At 39.3% G+C, this 19,964-nt stretch overlaps 1 protein-coding gene across 10 annotated transcripts in view; it reads left to right on the top strand.

Moving 5' to 3' along the window:
- Cd46 (CD46 antigen, complement regulatory protein) overlaps positions 1-19,751 on the top strand; it is a 59,814-nt gene extending 40,063 nt beyond the window's left edge. For 5 of the 10 annotated variants that reach the window (XM_006497236.1, XM_011238929.3, XM_006497235.4 and 2 more), the window contains one exon: positions 16,076-16,701. In XM_006497236.1, the coding sequence (XP_006497299.1) occupies positions 16,076-16,130 (55 nt within the window). In that variant the 3' untranslated portion in view covers positions 16,131-16,701. The other 5 variants (XR_373888.4, XR_001783154.2, NR_132621.1 and 2 more) reach the window with 3 other exon arrangements.
- Positions 19,752-19,964: the final 213 nt, after the last annotated feature.

Below are 19,964 nucleotides of genomic sequence, written 5' to 3'. Positions count from 1 at the left end.
AGATCCTGAAGAAATCCAAAACACCATCAGATCCTTCTACAAAAGGCTATACTCAACAAAACTGAAGAACCTGGATGAAATAGACTAGTTTCTAGACAGATACCAGGTACCAAAGTTAAATCAAGATCAGGTTAATGATCTAAACAGTCTTATATCCCCTAAAGAAATAGAAGCAGTCATTAATAGTCTCCCAAACAAACAAACAAACAAACAAAAAGCCCAGGACCAGATGGGTTTGGTGCAGAGTTCTATCAGACCTTCAAAGAAGATCTATTCCCAGTTCTTCACAAACTATTCCACAAAATAGAAACAGAAGGTACTCTACCCAACTCATTCTATGAAGCCACAATTACTCTGATACCTAAACCACAAAAAGACCCAACAAAGATAGAGAACTTCAGACCAATTTCCCTTATGAATATCGATGCAAAAGTACTCCATAAAATTCTTGCTAACCGAATCCAGTAACACATTAAAACAATCATCCATCCTGACCAAGTAGGTTTTATTCCAGGGATGCAGGGATGGTTTAATATACGGAAATCCATCAACGTAATCCATTATATAAACAAACTCAAAGACAAAAACCACATGATCATCTCGTTAGATGCATAGAAAGCATTTGACAAAATCAACACCCATTCATGATAAAAGTCTTGGAAAGATCAGGAATTCAAAGCCCATACCTAAACATGATAAAAGCAATCTACAGCAAACCAGTAGTCAACATCAAAGTAAATTGTGAAAAGCTGGAAGCAATCCCACTAAAATCAGGGACTAGAGAAGGCTGCCCACTTTCTCCCTACCTATTTAACATTGTATTTAAAGTCCTAGCCAGAGCAATTCGACAACAAAAGGAGATCAAGGGGACACAAATTGGAAAGGAAGAAGTCAAAATATCACTTTTTGCAGATGATATGATAGTATATATAAGTGACCCTAAAAATTCCACCAGAGAACTCCTAAGCCTGATAAACAGCTTCAATGAAGTAGCTGGATATAAAATTAACACAAACAAGTCAATGGCCTTTCTGTACACAAAAGATAAACAGGCTGAGAAAGATATTAGGGAAACAACACCCTTCTCAATAGTCACAAATAATATAAAATACCTTGGCGTGACTCTAACTAAGGAAGTGAAAGATCTGTATGATAAGAACTTCAAGTCTTTGAAGAAAGAAATTAAAGAAGATCTGAGAAGATGGAAAGATCTCCCATGCTCATGGATTGGCAGGATCAATATTATAAAAATGGCTATCTTGCCAAAAGCAATCTACAGATTCAATGTAATCCCCATCAAAATTCCAACTCAATTCTTCATCGAATTAGAAAAAGGCAATCTGCAAATTCATCTGGAATAACAAAAAACCTAGGATAGCAAAAACTCTTCTCAAGGATAAAAGAACCTCTGGTGGAATCAGCATGCCTGACCTAAAGCTGTACTACAGAGCAATTGTGATAAAAAACTGCATGGTACTGGTATAGCGACAGACAAGTAGACAAACGGAATAGAATTGAAGACCCAGAAATGAACCCACACACCTATGGTCACTTGATCTTTGACAAGGGAGCAAAAACCATCCAGTGGAAAAAAGACAGCATTTTCAACAAATGGTGCTGGCACAACTGGCAGTTATCATGTAGAAGAATGCGAATTTGATCCATTCCTATCTCCTTGTACTAAAGTCAAATCTAAGTGGATTAAGGAACTCCACATAAAACCAGAGACACTGAAACTTATAGAGGAGAAAGTAGGGAAAACCCTCGAAGATATCAGTACAGGGGAAAAATTCCTGAATAGAACAGCAATGGCTTTGCTGTAAGATCGAGAATTGACAAATGGGACCTCATAAAATTGCAAAGCTTCTCCAAGCAAAAGGCACCGTCAATAAGACAAAAAGGCCACCAACAAATTAGGAAAGGATATTTACCTATCCTAAATCAGATAGGGGACTAATATCCAATATATATAAAGAACTCAAGAAGGTGGACTCCAGAAAATCCAATAACCCCATTAAGAAATGGGGCTCAGAGACTCGAGCCCCGGGCTACCTTGCCAGCAGAGTCTTGCCCAACACCCGCAAGGGCCCACACGGGACTCCCCACGGGACCCTAAGACCTCTGGTGAGTGGACCACAGTGCCTGCCCCAATCCAATCGCGTGGAACTTGAGACTGCGGTACATAGGGAAGCAGGCTACCCGGGCCTGATCTGGGGCACAAGTCCCTTCCGCTCGACTCGAGACTCGAGCCCCGGGCTACCTTGCCAGCAGAGTCTTGCCCAACACCCGCAAGGGCCCACACGGGACTCCCCACGGGACCTTAAGACCTCTGGTGAGTGGACCACAGTGCCTGCCCCAATCCAATCGCGCGGAACTTGAGACTGCGGTACATAGGGAAGCAGGCTACCCGGGCCTGATCTGGGGCACAAGTCCCTTCCGCTCGACTCGTGACTCGAGCCCCGGGCTACCTTGCCAGCAGAGTCTTGCCCAACACCCGCAAGGGTCCACACAGGACTCCCCACGGGACCCTAAGACCTCTGGTGAGTGGATCACAGTGCCTGCCCCAATCCAATCGCGCGGAACTCGAGACTGCGGTACATAGGGAAGCAGGCTACCCGGGCCTGATCTGGGGCACAAGTCCCTTCCGCTCGACTCGAGACTCGAGCCCCGGGCTACCTTGCCAGCAGAGTCTTGCCCAACACCCGCAAGGGTCCACACGGGACTCCCCACGGGACCCTAAGACCTCTGGTGAGTGGATCACAGTGCCTGCCCCAATCCAATCGCGCGGAACTTGAGACTGCGGTACATAGGGAAGCAGGCTACCCGGGCCTGATCTGGGGCACAAGTCCCTTCCGCTCGACTCGAGACTCGAGCCCCGGGCTACCTTGACAGCAGAGTCTTGCCCAACACCCGCAAGGGCCCACACGGGACTCCCCACGGGACCCTAAGACCTCTGGTGAGTGGAACACAGCGCCTGCCCCAATCCAATCGCGTGGAACTTGAGACTGCGGTACATAGGGAAGCAGGCTACCCGGGCTTGATCTGGGGCACAAACCCCTTCCACTCCACTCGAGCCCCGGCTACCTTGCCAGCTGAGTCGCCTGACACCCGCAAGGGCCCACACAGGATTCCACACGTGATCCTAAGACCTCTAGTGAGTGGAACACAACTTCTGCCAGGAGTCTGGTTCGAACACCAGATATCTGGGTACCTGCCTTGCAAGAAGAGAGCTTGCCTGCAGAGAATACTCTGCCCACTGAAACTAAGGAGAGTGCTACCCTCCAGGTCTGCTCATAGAGGCTAACAGAGTCACCTGAAGAACAAGCTCTTAAAAGTGACAACTAAAACAGCTAGCTTCAGAGATTACCAGATGGCGAAAGGCAAACGTAAGAATCCTACTAACAGAAATCAAGACCACTCACCATCATCAGAACGCAGCACTCCCACCCCACCTAGTCCTGGGCACCCCAACACAACCGAAAATCTAGACCCAGATTTAAAAACATTTCTCATGATGATGATAGAGGACATCAAGAAGGACTTTCATAAGTCACTTAAAGATTTACAGGAGAGCACTGCTAAAGAGTTACAGGCTCTTAAAGAAAAGCAGGAAAACACAGCCAAACAGGTGATGGAAATGAACAAAACCATACTAGAACTAAAAGGGGAAGTAGACACAATAAAGAAAACCCAAAGCGAGGCAACGCTGGAGATAGAAACCCTAGGAAAGAGATCTGGAACCATAGATGCGAGCATCAGCAACAGAATACAAGAAATGGAAGAGAGAATCTCAGGTGCAGAAGATTCCATAGAGAACATCGACACAACAGTCAAAGAAAATACAAAATGCAAAAGGATCCTAACTCAAAACATCCAGGTAATCCAGGACACAATGAGAAGACCAAACCTACGGATAATAGGAATTGATGAGAATGAAGATTTTCAACTTAAAGGGCCAGCTAATATCTTCAACAAAATAATAGAAGAAAACTTCCCAAACATAAAAAAAGAGATGCCCATGATCATACAAGAAGCATACAGAACTCCAAATAGACTGGACCAGAAAAGAAATTCCTCCCGACACATAATAATCAGAACAACAAATGCACTAAATAAAGATAGAATATTAAAAGCAGTAAGGGAGAAAGGTCAAGTAACATATAAAGGAAGGCCTATCAGAATTACACCAGACTTTTCACCAGAGACTATGAAAGCCAGAAGAGCCTGGACAGATGTTATACAGACACTAAGAGAACACAAATGCCAGCCCAGGCTACTATACCCGGCCAAACTCTCAATTACCATAGATGGAGAAACCAAAGTATTCCACGACAAAACCAAGTTCACACAATATCTTTCCACGAATCCAGCCCTTCAAAGGATAATAACAGAAAAGAAGCAATACAAGGACGGAAATCACGCCCTAGAACAACCAAGAAAGTAATCATTCAACAAACCAAAAAGAAGACAGCCACAAGAACAGAATGCCAACTCTAACAACAAAAATAAAAGGGAGCAACAATTACTTTTCCTTAATATCTCTTAATATCAATGGACTCAATTCCCCAATAAAAAGACATAGACTAACAGACTGGCTACACAAACAGGACCCAACATTCTGCTGCTTACAGGAAACCCATCTCAGGGAAAAAGACAGACACTACCTCAGAGTGAAAGGCTGGAAAACAATTTTCCAAGCAAATGGACTGAAGAAACAAGCTGGAGTAGCCATTTTAATATCGGATAAAATCGACTTCCAACCCAAAGTTATCAAAAAAGACAAGGAGGGACACTTCATACTCATCAAAGGTAAAATCCTCCAAGAGGAACTCTCAATTCTGAATATCTACGCACCAAATGCAAGGGCAGCCACATTCATTAGAGACACTTTAGTAAAGCTCAAAGCATACATTGCACCTCACACAATAATAGTGGGAGACTTCAACACACCACTTTCTTCAAAGGACAGATCGTGGAAACAGAAACTAAACAGGGACACAGTGAAACTAACAGAAGTTATGAAACAAATGGACCTGACAGATATCTACAGAACATTTTATCCTAAAACAAAAGGATATACCTTCTTCTCAGCACCTCACGGGACCTTCTCCAAAATTGACCATATAATTGGTCACAAAACAGGCCTCAATAGATACAAAAATATTGAAATTGTCCCATGTATCCTATCAGACCACCATGGCCTAAGACTGATCTTCAATAACAACATAAATAATGGAAAGCCAACATTCACGTGGAAACTGAATAACACTCTTCTCAATGATACCTTGGTCAAGGAAGGAATAAAGAAAGAAATTAAAGACTTTTTAGAGTTTGATGAAAATGAAGCCACAACGTACCCAAACCTATGGGACACAATGAAAGCATTTCTAAGAGGGAAACTCATAGCGCTGAGTGCCTCCAAGAAGAAACGGGAGACAGCACATACTAGCAGCTTGACAACACATCTAAAAGCCCTAGAAAAAAAGGAAGCAAATTCACCCAAGAGGAGTAGACGGCAGGAAATAATCAAACTCAGGGGTGAAATCAACCAAGTGGAAACAAGAAGAACTATTCAAAGAATTAACCAAACAAGGAGTTGGTTCTTTGAGAAAATCAACAAGATAGATAAACCCTTAGCTAGACTCACTAAAGGGCACAGGGACAAAATCCTAATTAACAAAATCAGAAATGAAAAGGGAGACATAACAACAGATCCTGAAGAAATCCAAAACACCATCAGATCCTTCTACAAAAGGCTATACTCAACAAAACTGGAAAACCTGGACGAAATGGACAAATTTCTGGACAGATACCAGGTACCAAAGTTGAATCAGGATCAAGTTGACCATCTAAACAGTCCCATATCACCTAAAGAAATAGAAGCAGTTATTAATAGTCTCCCAACCAAAATAAGCCCAGGACCAGATGGGTTTAGTGCAGAGTTCTATCAGATCTTCAAAGAAGATCTAATTCCAATTCTGCACAAACTATTTCACAAAATAGAAGTAGAAGGTACTCTACCCAACTCATTTTATGAAGCCACTATTACTCTGATACCTAAACCACAGAAAGATCCAACAAAGATAGAGAACTTCAGACCAATTTCTCTTATGAATATCGATGCAAAAATCCTCAATAAAATTCTCGCTAACCGAATCCAAGAACACATTAAAGCAATCATCCATCCTGACCAAGTAGGTTTTATTCCAGGGATGCAGGGATGGTTTAATATACGAAAATCCATCAATGTAATCCATTATATAAACAAACTCAAAGACAAAAACCACATGATCATCTCGTTAGATGCAGAAAAAGCATTTGACAAGATCCAACACCCATTCATGATAAAAGTTTTGGAAAGATCAGGAATTCAAGGCCCATACCTAAACATGATAAAAGCAATCTACAGCAAACCAGTAGCCAACATCAAAGTAAATGGAGAGAAGCTGGAAGCAATCCCACTAAAATCAGGGACTAGACAAGGCTGCCCACTTTCTCCCTACCTTTTCAACATAGTACTTGAAGTATTAGCCAGAGCAATTCGACCACAAAAGGAGATCAAGGGGATACAAATTGGAAAAGAGGAAGTCAAAATATCACTTTTTGCAGATGATATGATAGTATATATAAGTGACCCTAAAAATTCTACCAGAGAACTCCTAAACCTGATAAACAGCTTCGGTGAAGTAGCTGGATATAAAATAAACTCAAACAAGTCAATGGCCTTTCTCTATACAAAGAATAAACAGGCTGAGAAAGAAATTAGGGAAACAACACCCTTCTCAATAGTCACAAATAATATAAAATATCTTGGCGTGACTCTAACTAAGGAGGTGAAAGATCTGTATGATAAAAACTTCAAATCTCTGAAGAAAGAAATTAAAGAAGATCTCAGAAGATGGAAAGATCTCCCATGCTCATGGATTGGCAGGATCAACATTGTAAAAATGGCTATCTTGCCAAAAGCAATCTACAGATTCAATGCAATCCCCATCAAAATTCCAACTCAATTCTTCAACGAATTGGAAGGAGCAATTTGCAAATTTGTCTGGAATAACAAAAAACCTAGGATAGCAAAAAGTCTTCTCAAGGATAAAAGAACTTCTGGCGGAATCACCATGCCAGACCTAAAGCTTTACTACAGAGCAATTGTGATAAAAACTGCATGGTACTGGTATAGAGACAGACAAGTAGACCAATGGAATAGAATTGAAGATCCAGAAATGAACCCACACACCTATGGTCACTTGATCTTCGACAAGGGAGCTAAAACCATCCAGTGGAAGAAAGACAGCATTTTCAACAATTGGTGCTGGCACAACTGGTTGTTATCATGTAGAAGAATGCGAATCGATCCATACTTATCTCCTTGTACTAAGGTCAAATCTAAGTGGATCAAGGAACTTCACATAAAACCAGAGACACTGAAACTTATAGAGGAGAAAGTGGGGAAAAGCCTTGAAGATATGGGCACAGGGGAAAAATTCCTGAACAGAACAGCAATGGCTTGTGCTGTAAGATCGAGAATCGACAAATGGGACCTAATGAAACTCCAAAGTTTCTGCAAGGCAAAAGACACCGTCAATAAGACAAAAAGACCACCAACAGATTGGGAAAGGATCTTTACCTATCCTAAATCAGATAGGGGACTAATATCCAACATATATAAAGAACTCAAGAAGGTGGACTTCAGAAAATCAAATAACCCCATTAAAAAATGGGGCTCAGAACTGAACAAAGAATTCTCACCTGAGGAATACCGAATGGCAGAGAAGCACTTGAAAAAATGTTCAACATCCTTAATCATCAGGGAAATGCAAATCAAAACAACCCTGAGATTCCACCTCACACCAGTCAGAATGGCTAAGATCAAAAATTCAGGTGACAGCAGATGCTGGCGAGGATGTGGAGAAAGAGGAACACTCCTCCATTGTTGGTGGGATTGCAAGCTTGTACAACCACTCTGGAAATCAGTCTGGTGGTTCCTCAGAAAACTGGACATAGTACTACCGGAGGATCCAGCAATACCTCTCCTGGGCATATATCCAGAAGATGCCCCAACAGGTAAGAAGGACACATGCTCCACTATGTTCATAGCAGCCTTATTTATAATAGCCAGAAGCTGGAAAGAACCTAGATGCCCCTCAACAGAGGAATGGATACAGAAAATGTGGTACATCTACACAATGGAGTACTACTCAGCTATTAAAAAGAATGAATTTATGAAATTCCTAGCCAAATGGATGGACCTGGAGGGCATCATCCTGAGTGAGGTAACACATTCACAAAGAAACTCACACAATATGTATTCACTGATAAGTGGATATTAGCCCCAAACCTAGGATACCCAAGATATAAGATATAATTTGCTAAACACATGAAACTCAAGGAGAATGAAGACTGAAGTGTGGACACTATGCCCCTCCTTAGATTTGGGAACAAAACACCCATGGAAGGAGTTACAGAGACGGAGTTTGGAGCTGAGATGAAAGGATGGACCATGTAGAGACTGCCATAGCCAGGGATCCACCCCATAATCAGCATCCAAACGCTGACACCATTGCATACACTAGCAAGATTTTATTGAAAGGACGCAGATGTAGCTGTCTCTTGTGAGACTATGCCGGGGCCCAGCAAACACAGAAGTGGATGCTCACAGTCAGCTAATGGATGGATCATAGGGCTCCCAATGGAGGAGCTAGAGAAAGTAGCCAAGGAGCTAAAGGGATCTGCAACCCTATAGGTGGAACAACATTATGAGCTAACCAGTACCCCGGAGCTCTTGACTCTAGCTGCATATATATCAAAAGATGGCCTAGTCGGCCATCACTGGAAAGAGAGGCCCATTGGACTTGCAAACTTTATATGCCCCAGTACAGGGGAATACCAGGGCCAAAAAGGGGGAGTGGGTGGGCAGGGGAGTGGGGGTGGGTGGATATGGGGGACTTTTGGTATAGCATTGGAAATGTAAATGAGTTAAATACCTAATAAAAAATGGAAAAAAAAAAAAAAAAAGAAATGGGGCTCAGAGCTAAACAAAGAATTCTCACCTGAGGAATACCGAATGGCTGAGAAGCACCTGAAAAAATGTTCAACATCCTTAATCATCAGGGAAATGCAAATCAAAACAACCCTGAGATTCTACCTCACACCAGTCAGAATGGCTAAGATCAAAAATTCAGGTGACAGTAGATGCTGGCGAGGATGTGGAGAAAGAGGAACACTCCTCCATTGTTGGTGGGATTGCAAGCTTGTACAACCACTCTGGAAATCAGTCTGGTGGTTCCTCAGAAAATTGGACATAGTACTACCGGAGGATCCCACAATACCTCTCCTGGGCATATATCCAGAAGATGTTCCAACTGATAAAAAGGACACATGCTCCACTATGTTCATACCAGCCTTATTTATAAAAGCCAGAAGCTGGAAAGAACCCAGATGCCCCTCAACAGAAGAATGGATACAGAAAATATGGTACATTTACACAATGGAGTACTACTCAGCTATTAAAAAGAATGAATTTATGATATTCCTAGCAAAAGGATGGACCTGGAGGGCATCATCCTGAGTTAGGTAACCCAATCAAAAAAGAACTCACACAATATGTACTCACTGATAAGTGGATATTAGCCCAGAAACTTAGAATACCCAAGATATAAGATACAATTTGCTAAATGCATGAAACTCAAGAAGAATGAAGACCAAAGTGTGGACACTTTCCCATCTTCTTAGCATTGGGAACAAAACACCCATGGAAGGAGTTACAGAGACAAAATTTGGAGCTGAGGCGAAAAGATGGACCATCTAGAGCCTGCCATATCCGGGGATCCATCCCATAATCAGCTTCTAAATGCTGACACCATTGTACACACTAGCAAGATTTTGCTGAAAGGACCCAAATATGGTTGTCTCTTGTGAGATTATGCCGGGGCCTGGGAAACACCGAAGTGGATGCTCACAGTCAGCTATTGGATGGATCACAAGGTCCCCAATTGAGGAGCTAGAGAAAGTAAGCAAGGACCTGAAGGGATCTGCAATCCTATAGGTGGAACAACAATATGAACTAACCAATATCCCCCAGGACCTCGTGTCTCTAGCTGCATATGAATCAGAAGATGGCCTAGTTGGCCATCAGTGGAAAGAGAGGTCCATTGGTCGTGCAAAATTTATATGCCTCAGTAACAGGGGAATGCCAGGGCCAAGAAGTGGGAGTGGGTGGGTGGGGGAGTGGGTGGGGGAGCGTGTGGGGGACTTTTGGGATAGCATTGGAAATGTAATAGAAATAAACAACGCAGAAAAAAAAAAAAGAAATGGGGCTTTAAAGGAGAAGGGGTATTTAGTCCCTAGGTAAAAACAGGGATTTACACTATTAAAATTAAATGTAGCAAATTTACATATAATGGAAGATTTGGAATAAATCTTAGGACACAGATTACATTAGTGCTTTGAAGTTTCTGATAGGATTTAGGTAATTTCATTTTTTCTTGTCACTTTAAAATCATCCCTAATAAATATAAGACCCATGTTTCATGTTTCCTTTTAAATTAATCAATCATTGGGTCTGAGCTATATGATAGAAATATATTCTTCACGTGTAAAAGGCTCAATCTTTTATTTATTTTTAAAATAAAGTCACTTTATTCTAACTAACTTAAAAACATCAGATAGCTAGATTGTTGGCCTTTGTTTGTTTGGTTTGTTTTGTTTTGGTCTACTTTATTGGGTTCTTATATCTACCATCCTTCCAACCCTTATTCCACTCTAATCCCTTTCAAACCCCCAACACTAAATAGGAGAGAAAAAAGGTTAGAGGGGAAAGGGGGCATAGATCTCTTTAGACTACTTCCTGCTGATTAAGGGCTTGAGTTCCTTGCGGCAAATCCAGTCTATGCTGGCAGGAACTCTAATTTCTTCTCCTCTTTGCTCATGACTACCTGAGAAACTGCAGCAGCAGGAACCAGCAGCAGCCTCATTAAAGCACCCCACCCACTTCAGGGAATATACCCTCTTGAAAGTTCCCAGAATTCCAAATATCACACACTTGAAGAAACTATCAGCAGCTGGCAAAACCATCCCCTGCTAGTGCAGGAGGCAAATCATAGTCACACCTGCTGCAAAGCAGCCTCTTATCCCACACCTGGGATTGAAACAAGACAATTCACATAACTAGAATTTTAAAGAAACCAAAATTCTCACCAGATTGAGGAAGCCACTCAAACACTTGTCCAGACTTGCCAGTCCCAATCTCTATACATTTTAGTGATCTTCTACACTATTAGTAAAACCATACTAAAGCAATAGAGCTTTGTTGAGGTTTTGCATTTTCTCTGTCAATCACATTTTTACTCACCCACCACCAAAAAAGGGGGAGACCTCTATGACAAAGTTAAAACTGGAAAAAGCAAATAAATTTGGAAGCTTTTAAATATTACTTTATCTGTTTTAAATATCTGTAATTCTTTAATTTGTATCTAAAATTTTATATTTATAGAACTTGATCTATTGGTTATGTTTTTAAACCACAAGTATAAACAATGTCAATAAGTAATACTATCAGTAGTTTTATTAATTAAAAGGCCTGTTTAGAAATAACTTCCAAAGAAAGTAAAACAAAGTAGCTTTTCACTGCCCTTTGTTGTTGTTGTTTATAACATCACTCGATGAAAATTCATGATAGATCCCTAAAAATATTAATATACTATACAGACTGTATAGCTACCAGTTAATGGGTCTTTTCAAGCTAAACAATTATCTGGTCATTGTCCTCACAAATGGTTCAACAGTGACTTGAAAGTCTAAAAATAATCTGTTTTGTAATTCTTCATGCTCATGTGTAACACCACAGTGGTCTAACAGAAAATTAAATATCTAAAAATGTTTTGGAAGAGAATTTGTCTTCAAACAGTGTAATGCAGTCACTATACAGAGTATTACGACTTGAGATAAAGTGCCCAAGAATGGTGTGGGAAGTAGTTAGTTGCCTCTTAATTGCCACTGAGCTAAAATATAAATTGTATTGATAGTCTTTTAGAATATAATTTGCACCTTTTAATGACAAGATTCCAATATACCATATGATGGTTAGATTAAAAGTTAGGTTTCCCCATAACTTATCATACATAAAGCATTGGGTCAATCTCCAGCACACAGAAAAAGTAATTTAATTTTCAGAATGCTTGCCTTCAGAACCCTGAAGTCCACATACAGATGTTGTTTGGGTATTTCTGTTGCTTGTATCAGGGAATATCTCCCTATGTAGCTCTGGCTAGCCTTGAGCTTGTGATTATTCTCCCAACTTGCCTCCCTAGTAGTAATATTCTTAAATTCCAAAGAGTGAGATGCATTTCTTCAACATCCTGAGCAATAAGGCTTATGAATCACCTGGAGATCTTCTGATCCTTTGGTCTGGCATAGGTCTGAGACCTACTTTTAAATGCATTCCCAAGGGTGCTGTTTGCTCTACTGTATAAAATTATCCACACTGTTGAAAATTTAAAAATTGCTGTCATGCTGTCTTTTTCTTTTCTGATATTTAAGCTCGTTAAGTCTTTCTTCTTATTATTCCTGTTTTTCTTATTCTTTTCTTTTTCTGTTCCTTTCTTTTTTTGAGATAGGGTTTTACTATGTAGCTCTGAGTACTTTTGAACTCACTTTGTAGACAAGGCTGACCTCAAACTCAAGAGATCCATCTGCCTCTGCCTCCCAAGTTCTGGGATTAAAGGACACACCACTACATCCAGCCATTACACACACACACACACACACACACACACACACACACACATACACACACACACACACACACGTAGAAGTGTTTTCTCTACATGTATGTAAATGTACATGCTTGGTGCATGAGGCTAGAGTAGGGCACCAGATACCCTGCAACTGGAATTACAGTCAGTTGTGAGCCACCACATGGTTTGAGGAACCAGACCTAGATCCTCTACAAGAATAAGTGCCTTTTACCATTCAGCTATCTCTCCCACCCCACCATTCCTCATCTATGTATAACTTTTTCAAGAGTGGGTTAGCGGTAGTTTTTATCTTTTTAAGATATTTAAAAGATAAATATTTTCTATCTTTTATGTGTTATTTTCTTTTTAAGATTTATTTATTTTATATATGTGAGTACACTGTCTCCATCGTCATACAAACCAGAAGAGGATATTGGGTTCCATTACAGATGGTTGTGAGCCACCATGTGATTGCTGGGAATTGAACTCAGGACCTCTGGAAGAGCAGTCAGTGCTCTTAACTGATGAGCCATCTCTCCAGCCCTTGTACTATTTTCTTAATCATGTTTAATCTCTATAATCTTTTCCCTCAATGTGGCTTTCATTTCCGCTAAGCTATCAGGAATAATAAATTCATTTTATCCTCTAATCTCACTTGACAACAGAGAAAACTGCTGTGAGAAAATATGTAGATTTTCCACACACAGAAATCAATCAGATCTGCACTAGACAACAAGTGGTGCCTTTTATTTACTTCAATTCAGATCTCAACAAGTCTCACTTTGAGATGTCAGTCCCAAGCTCAGTTATTTTACCTGTGCTTCTGACCCACCAACTATAAGGTACATTTACCACAATTAATTTGCTAGAGCCACAGAACTCAAACTGGTTTGAACTGCAGAGGAAAATTGTACGTCAGTGAAGAAGAAAGAAAGACTCCTTGCTTTCAAGGGAACTACCCCTAGAAACCTTTTGTCCACCTGTCTGGAGTCTCCAAACCAGTCTTTTCTGCCCCTCCTTTAAATAATCATGATTAATTAGGTCATTTAGGCTTCAGTTCTCCTTTTCAGAGGCAGTATGGGTGAGTTTCAACCCTTGAGTACTTTCTAGCTCTTTTCTGAAGCTTCTAAGATGTTCCAGCCATGAATCAGTTCATTAACACACAAAAAGACATCTTGAAGAGTCTAAGGATATCAAGAGTTGTTGGCTACAGAACAATAATAAAGACCAAATATATATTTCACAATACCACACTGCTGGCTAACTTCTTATACAAAACAATATAAAATGTATATTTTTTTCTATTTTGGGGAATAACTGGAAAAAAGCATAGATGTTCTCAAATTGCTGTTAAAGTATCGTTTTAAAAACTGGATTTGATGTAAACAGATATTTGTGATAACTTGAGAGCATAATGATTCTTCTCCAGCCCTCATCACAAACATTGTACAAGTAATACTTTAAGAGCATTAGCATCATTTAAGTTTGTAAAAAATAGCCAAAAGTATTCTATAGTATTGGTTATTGTCTCTCATGTATAAGAAAAGGTTAGAATTTGGACTGGGATGGTAACTTCTCAGTAAATTATTTGCCATAAGCATGAAGACCTGAGTTTAATTCTCAGGATCAATATAAAAAGCCAGGTGTGCTGGTCCATGCTTTGTAATCACAGCAGTGGGGATGCAAAGATAGGACCGATTCCAGGGCTTGCTATTCAGTTGCTATTCAGTCAGACTAGTCTTTCACATATACAAAAGAATAAGTTAAGATCACTGACATGTCTCAAATTAGCATAGTCCACACACGTCTCCATTTCTCTTCCCAATCACCTTTGTTCACTTTCTCCTCTTGGAAGCAACATACTGCTTGACATTAATCTTAAAAGTCTACGTGCTTCTGACCAGGTGCTTTTTATTTAACTGTTTCCACTTGTGAATTTTTAAAATATATGCATGATTTTCTTTACTTCATCTAAGATTTCTCTTTAATTACATCCTGTGAGAGGTAAGAGTTATTCCATAAATGAGTATTATTTGCATAACTCATGTTTTGTTTTCCATAATAGTAATTTTCTTTGTTTTCCATTAGATACTACTTGGTATAACTTAAATTAATATTGATTGATTTAATTATTTTATCATCTGTAAGTTGTCTTATTAAAAACTGTGGTCAAGACTGATACCTGAGGAATACCACAACATAGTGCAGAAAAGTCAAGAATCCAGTGAATTTCAGCATTATTTTTTCTACTTGACCCAAACATATGAGCATTGAATATGCTGTTCTACAATTTTTTTTTTGGTACCAAAGAATACATAGGAAAATATTGTTAGGAAAATAGTTGTTTAGAAATCATATAACAAAATTACTACTAACCCCCAAATTTAGAGGTCATGCTGTAAGTTACATAAGGATCATCCTGCACATGATTTTAATCCCAGCAATCAAGAGGCAGAGGCAGGCAGATCTAAGTTTGAGGCCAGTCTCATCTACATAGTGAGTTACAGCCAAGGCAACATAATGAGACACCCCTCCCCACCCCACCCCCCAAAAAAACAAAGAGAGAAGAAAAAAAAATGTATGGAAAAGAAGAATGTATGCGAGCCGGGCATGGTGGCACACACCTTTGATCCCAGCATTTGGGAGCCAGAGGCAGGCAGATTTCTGAGTTTGAGGCCAGCCTGGTCTACAAAGTGAGTTCCAGGACAGCCAGAGCTATACAGAGAAACCCTGTCTCGAAAAAACAAAAACAAAAACAAAAACAAGAAGAAGAAGAATGTATGCACAGATACTATACTCAGTTCAAAGTCAAGATGTCTTAAAAATACTTGATTTGTCATAAAGTTGATTTCCAACATAAGAGATTTACTATATAGCTTTTCTCCAGTATTAAAATTATATAAACCTGTTTTTCTTACAAAATGTTGTTCTTTGAGTTTTTACATTGTTTTGAATAGAGTAGCTGAGAGGTAAACACTGAACAGCACTGCCAAATGTGCTTAGCTGCTGGGTGGCATGTGATTTTAGAGTTAATGTTACATACTTGAGTGAGTGAGAATCCTGAAATTTCAGTTGATAAGCCTGGAACTCACCTTTACTCAGTAACTCCTTAGGTCTCTCTCCTGTCTCCCCTAATACCTGCTCCTTCCCCCTTGTAAGTGGCACTCCTGTTGTCAGCTGCACTGAAGGAGCTCTGGAGGCAGGTCATACTCAGGTAGAACAGAGCTTGACCTCCACCAGGCCCCAGCCCACTCAGGCTCTGAGGAACTACTGCTGAGAGAAGAAACCGTCATTCCTGATGAATTGCCTTTTCTGAGGTGTATTTTCACTTTTATGTTTAGTAGCATAGAGGGGCCAAGGAGACATCCCCTTGAGAAGATTGTGAGTCCGAACTGAAACTGAGCGAGGGTGAACCCTGCTTTGAGTATAAACACCTACAGTCACTCTGAGTGAAACTCCAAGCCTTTTACCCTCCAAGTGGATACTTCAGGAAGATAACTCTTGGACAGAAAAACAAACAAAACAAAAAAACCACCTAGGAATTTGATTAAGAAAAATTGAAATCTGTACTCATTTTCACATTCTTAAAAAAAGAAAAAGGTAGCAGTTGTACCTATACACGGTGCTATACTTAAAAATCATAGCATTTAAAAAAGAGGCCAAAGATAAGTTAAGACAAAGAACTACTAATTGTTTAAAGACAAGAAATGGCTTTACTGTTTTAAAACTTAATTTAAAATATTTTCAATCAAATATTTTATTTTGAAAATAAATTTACCTTTATAGCTTGATCTGCTTCAAATTTAACCTTCAAATTACTATTTATATTTGACACATGTCTGTATAAATATACATTTTATTTTTATCAAATACTTTGTCAGTTATATAAATATGAGGAAAAGTGCTTTTTAAAAAATTGTCCACATGGCAGAGAAAAAGGCATATTTGAACTTGAAATGTTCTTTTAACTACAGAAATGTATCTGCAGCAAGATGAAAATCTCATGTGTGGAAGTCATTACTGTTCCATTTTTGAAAACTGGATCTTCAAGTCTGGCAAACGCAAAATTATATATTTGCAGGAGCTTCATTTGTGGTAATGTGTGTGTTTCTAGTGTAAATCAAATCTGTGTTTATAAATACAATCTGTATCTAACCTCTCTACTATAACCTCACATTTCAGCCCCTGCAGCTCACCAAGGGTTCTCAGTATCCAACCATGAGTGCCTGTGTACTAAGCAGAATGTTCTGCCTGTGACATGGTATTTGCAGGAAGAAGGTCACATTTCCAAGCAGACACCAAACCCTGTCCAGTTGGAGCTCTTATCCCCATGCCTCACACTTTCACTGCACATAATGGCTGTGAATTAACCACATCTGTGCCTTCCACACTCAGTCTGTCACCTGAAATGCTTAATATTCTCTCTAAATCCATGTACCTCTAACGCCAATGCATGTCCTACCAGTCCTGTGAAGCTCTAACTCCTCAGGTTCTTTATCTTTATTGGTTAGCCTTAAGTTAGCCACATTTAAGAGTCTGTATACATGTGCCTAATAGGAGATGTAATTTTCATATCACTTGAACGTATTCATAGGTCTCAAAAAACAAAGTAAAACCTGTGTAACTAATAGGACATGATGATTTTTATGTGAAAATAAAAATGTGACAGTCAACTCTCCATATAAAGAGGATAACAGCTTAAAGAAAATCAGAGTTTAATTCTACCTATTAAAAACCAAATTTTCAAAGACTTGAACTTAAAGTTGTTCATGGGTTGGGGATGAAGCTCAGCAGAAAGCTTGCTCAGCATGTACAAGACCCTGAATTCATTCCTTAGCACTGGGAAGAAAACAGTCATTAACAGATTATTAACTGTTTGCTTAAAAGTATTGATGTCTGTCAAAATAAGCAATGATAAATTGTAGTTTTAAAATATGATATAGTAATGTTTATGAACAATATAAACACAGAATGAAAATTGCATTGACTAAGCATTTTTAGAAAATTAACATGAGACTCTAGCATATTTTTAATTGGCATAAAATATACAGAAAGGACTTTTACAGTAACCAACAGTAAATTGTCTGAATTATGCTAGAAAGACTCAGGGGCAAAAAGAACCTGAATATTCATCCTAATTTTAAGGTTTAAGGGAAATAAGCAATTCTACCAGAGAGCTAACATTTTAACCAAGACTGGATTTTTCATAGTTTAATAATTTGCCTATTTAAGAACAGAATTGAATGAATCCAATACACAACTATTCTTCCTTATGCATCAGTATGCTTAGGCTCTCTAGGCTCATCCTGAGATTACCCTAAAATGAGCTGTCAGCCTTTGAGATCATAGCACTGCTGCCCTCCTGTGGACTGTTTAAGTATCTGACAGTCTTCTGCCTCTTCACTGTGACATTGTCATTAATTTTATTTTAGATCAGGTAGAACAGTAGCTCTCTTCTGCTTTTGTGAAGGTAGTAATTAATTTTTTTGTTCCTCACTTCTTAAATATGGGGGATATATAATACTTGGTGGAACAAGTGAATGCATAATTTCCCTTCTTGCTTGTTTACATACAGCAGGTGAACATATTGCCACACAGACAATGCTGAAAAACTATCCACCTTGATTCCCGACATGACTGGACAAAACCCAGTAAAACCTGAGTACAGGTATTAAGACCAATGTGAGGAATAGCTCTGAAAACTGTTGTACATTGCAATGCTGAACCACTATAAACAGGAACTCTAGTGTTTGGAGTTCATTGGGAATTTAGGGCGTATCTAATGCTTAGTTGAACATATTAAGTATGGTGCTTGGAAAAAATTAATCTGATTACCTACCTCCACCTGCAATGCCTACTCAAAAAAAAATTAAATCTGTACTCGAGGTGAGCTTCAACCATGAAGAATTCCTTCTGTAGGCTCCCATAGCAATCAATATACTTCTCAAACTGATGTGCAGGTTAACCACATTGTGATTTTGTTAAAATGTGATGACTGATTAGAGAAGACATTGTGGCCACATCGGCAAAATGAGATCCTGCTGGCCTTTGAAGCTTGAGGGAAAGAGCAAGGCAAAGAACACAGCCTGTTTACAGAAAGAAGCAAGACAACTACTTTTCCTTCATATTTCTGAAGCGTTTGTGTCTGATAGTACCTTGATTCTAATCCAGTGAAAATGTTATATTTCTGCTATTCAGACCTGTTAAGAATGTTGTGTGTGTTAAGATATCACATTTGTACTAATTTGTTACAGTACTGACTTGAAATTTATGCACTAACATATTAACTGGCAGCACATAACTATGACCAAAATAGTATGGTCTTTTCAGAAATAGAGAAGTGGCTCTCAGCCTTGGCTCTACAATAGACTCATCTGAGCCCCATTCTAAAGCCAGCTAAAATAGTATTTGCTTGCAGGAATGGGACCTGAACCTGAGGATCACTCTTTTGGTGACCAAAGCCACAGTAATGTGGTACTGAGGTAGAATGTGCCCCAGATCAAACACAGATTTATCTCCGGCTTCCCTTAAAAGTATGTTAATATCAATGTGCTATCTATTCCTGAGACTATATGCCAGCTTCCAAACAGAAGGCCTAGACCAACTTCTTAAAGATGCTAGGGACTAAACTTAATTCATTTGATCTACTAAACTGGTTGCAGATCTTTCTTCCCCCAGTTAACAAAAATACACTGTATTCACTTCTAAAAAGTCTGGTAAGGCTTAATTTTAAAAAACTAATGCTTTAACAAAAGTCTTTATACCTGGGTTGACAGCATGGTTTTATAAATCTGATTCAGGAGGGTGCTGTTAAAAAAAAACCTACATTACTAGCCAATTATGAAAAATTATCCCAGAGTGACAATTTTATGTAAAGGGCTATAAGCATCCAGATAAAAAATAACTGAGAGGTGTTCTGGTTTCAATTTGCTTCTCAGGACATCAGGATATGGCAAAGTTTAAGTATTCAATGAGAATATTATGATTTTTCTAAATGGAAATAAATTTTAAATCATTGTTTTTGTGCTTTGATATTAAATTCAACTTTCTAGCACTTAACTCATTAAAGAGCCAGAATCATGGCCTGGGGGAGTTTCAATCAAATTTTCAGTACAAATTAATTGGGAGCTTTGGACAGAGTAGCTATGTTTTTTTTTTTTTTAAAGACTTAATGTGTAGTTAATACCACAGACCCAATCTGTCATACTTAGAGGAGCTGCAGTCTCCTAC

Source organism: Mus musculus, chromosome 1 (genome assembly GCF_000001635.26).
Source record: "Mus musculus strain C57BL/6J chromosome 1, GRCm38.p6 C57BL/6J".
NCBI classification, from domain to species: Eukaryota; Metazoa; Chordata; class Mammalia; order Rodentia; family Muridae; genus Mus; species Mus musculus.
This window is presented reverse-complemented; position numbering and strand designations above follow the sequence as displayed.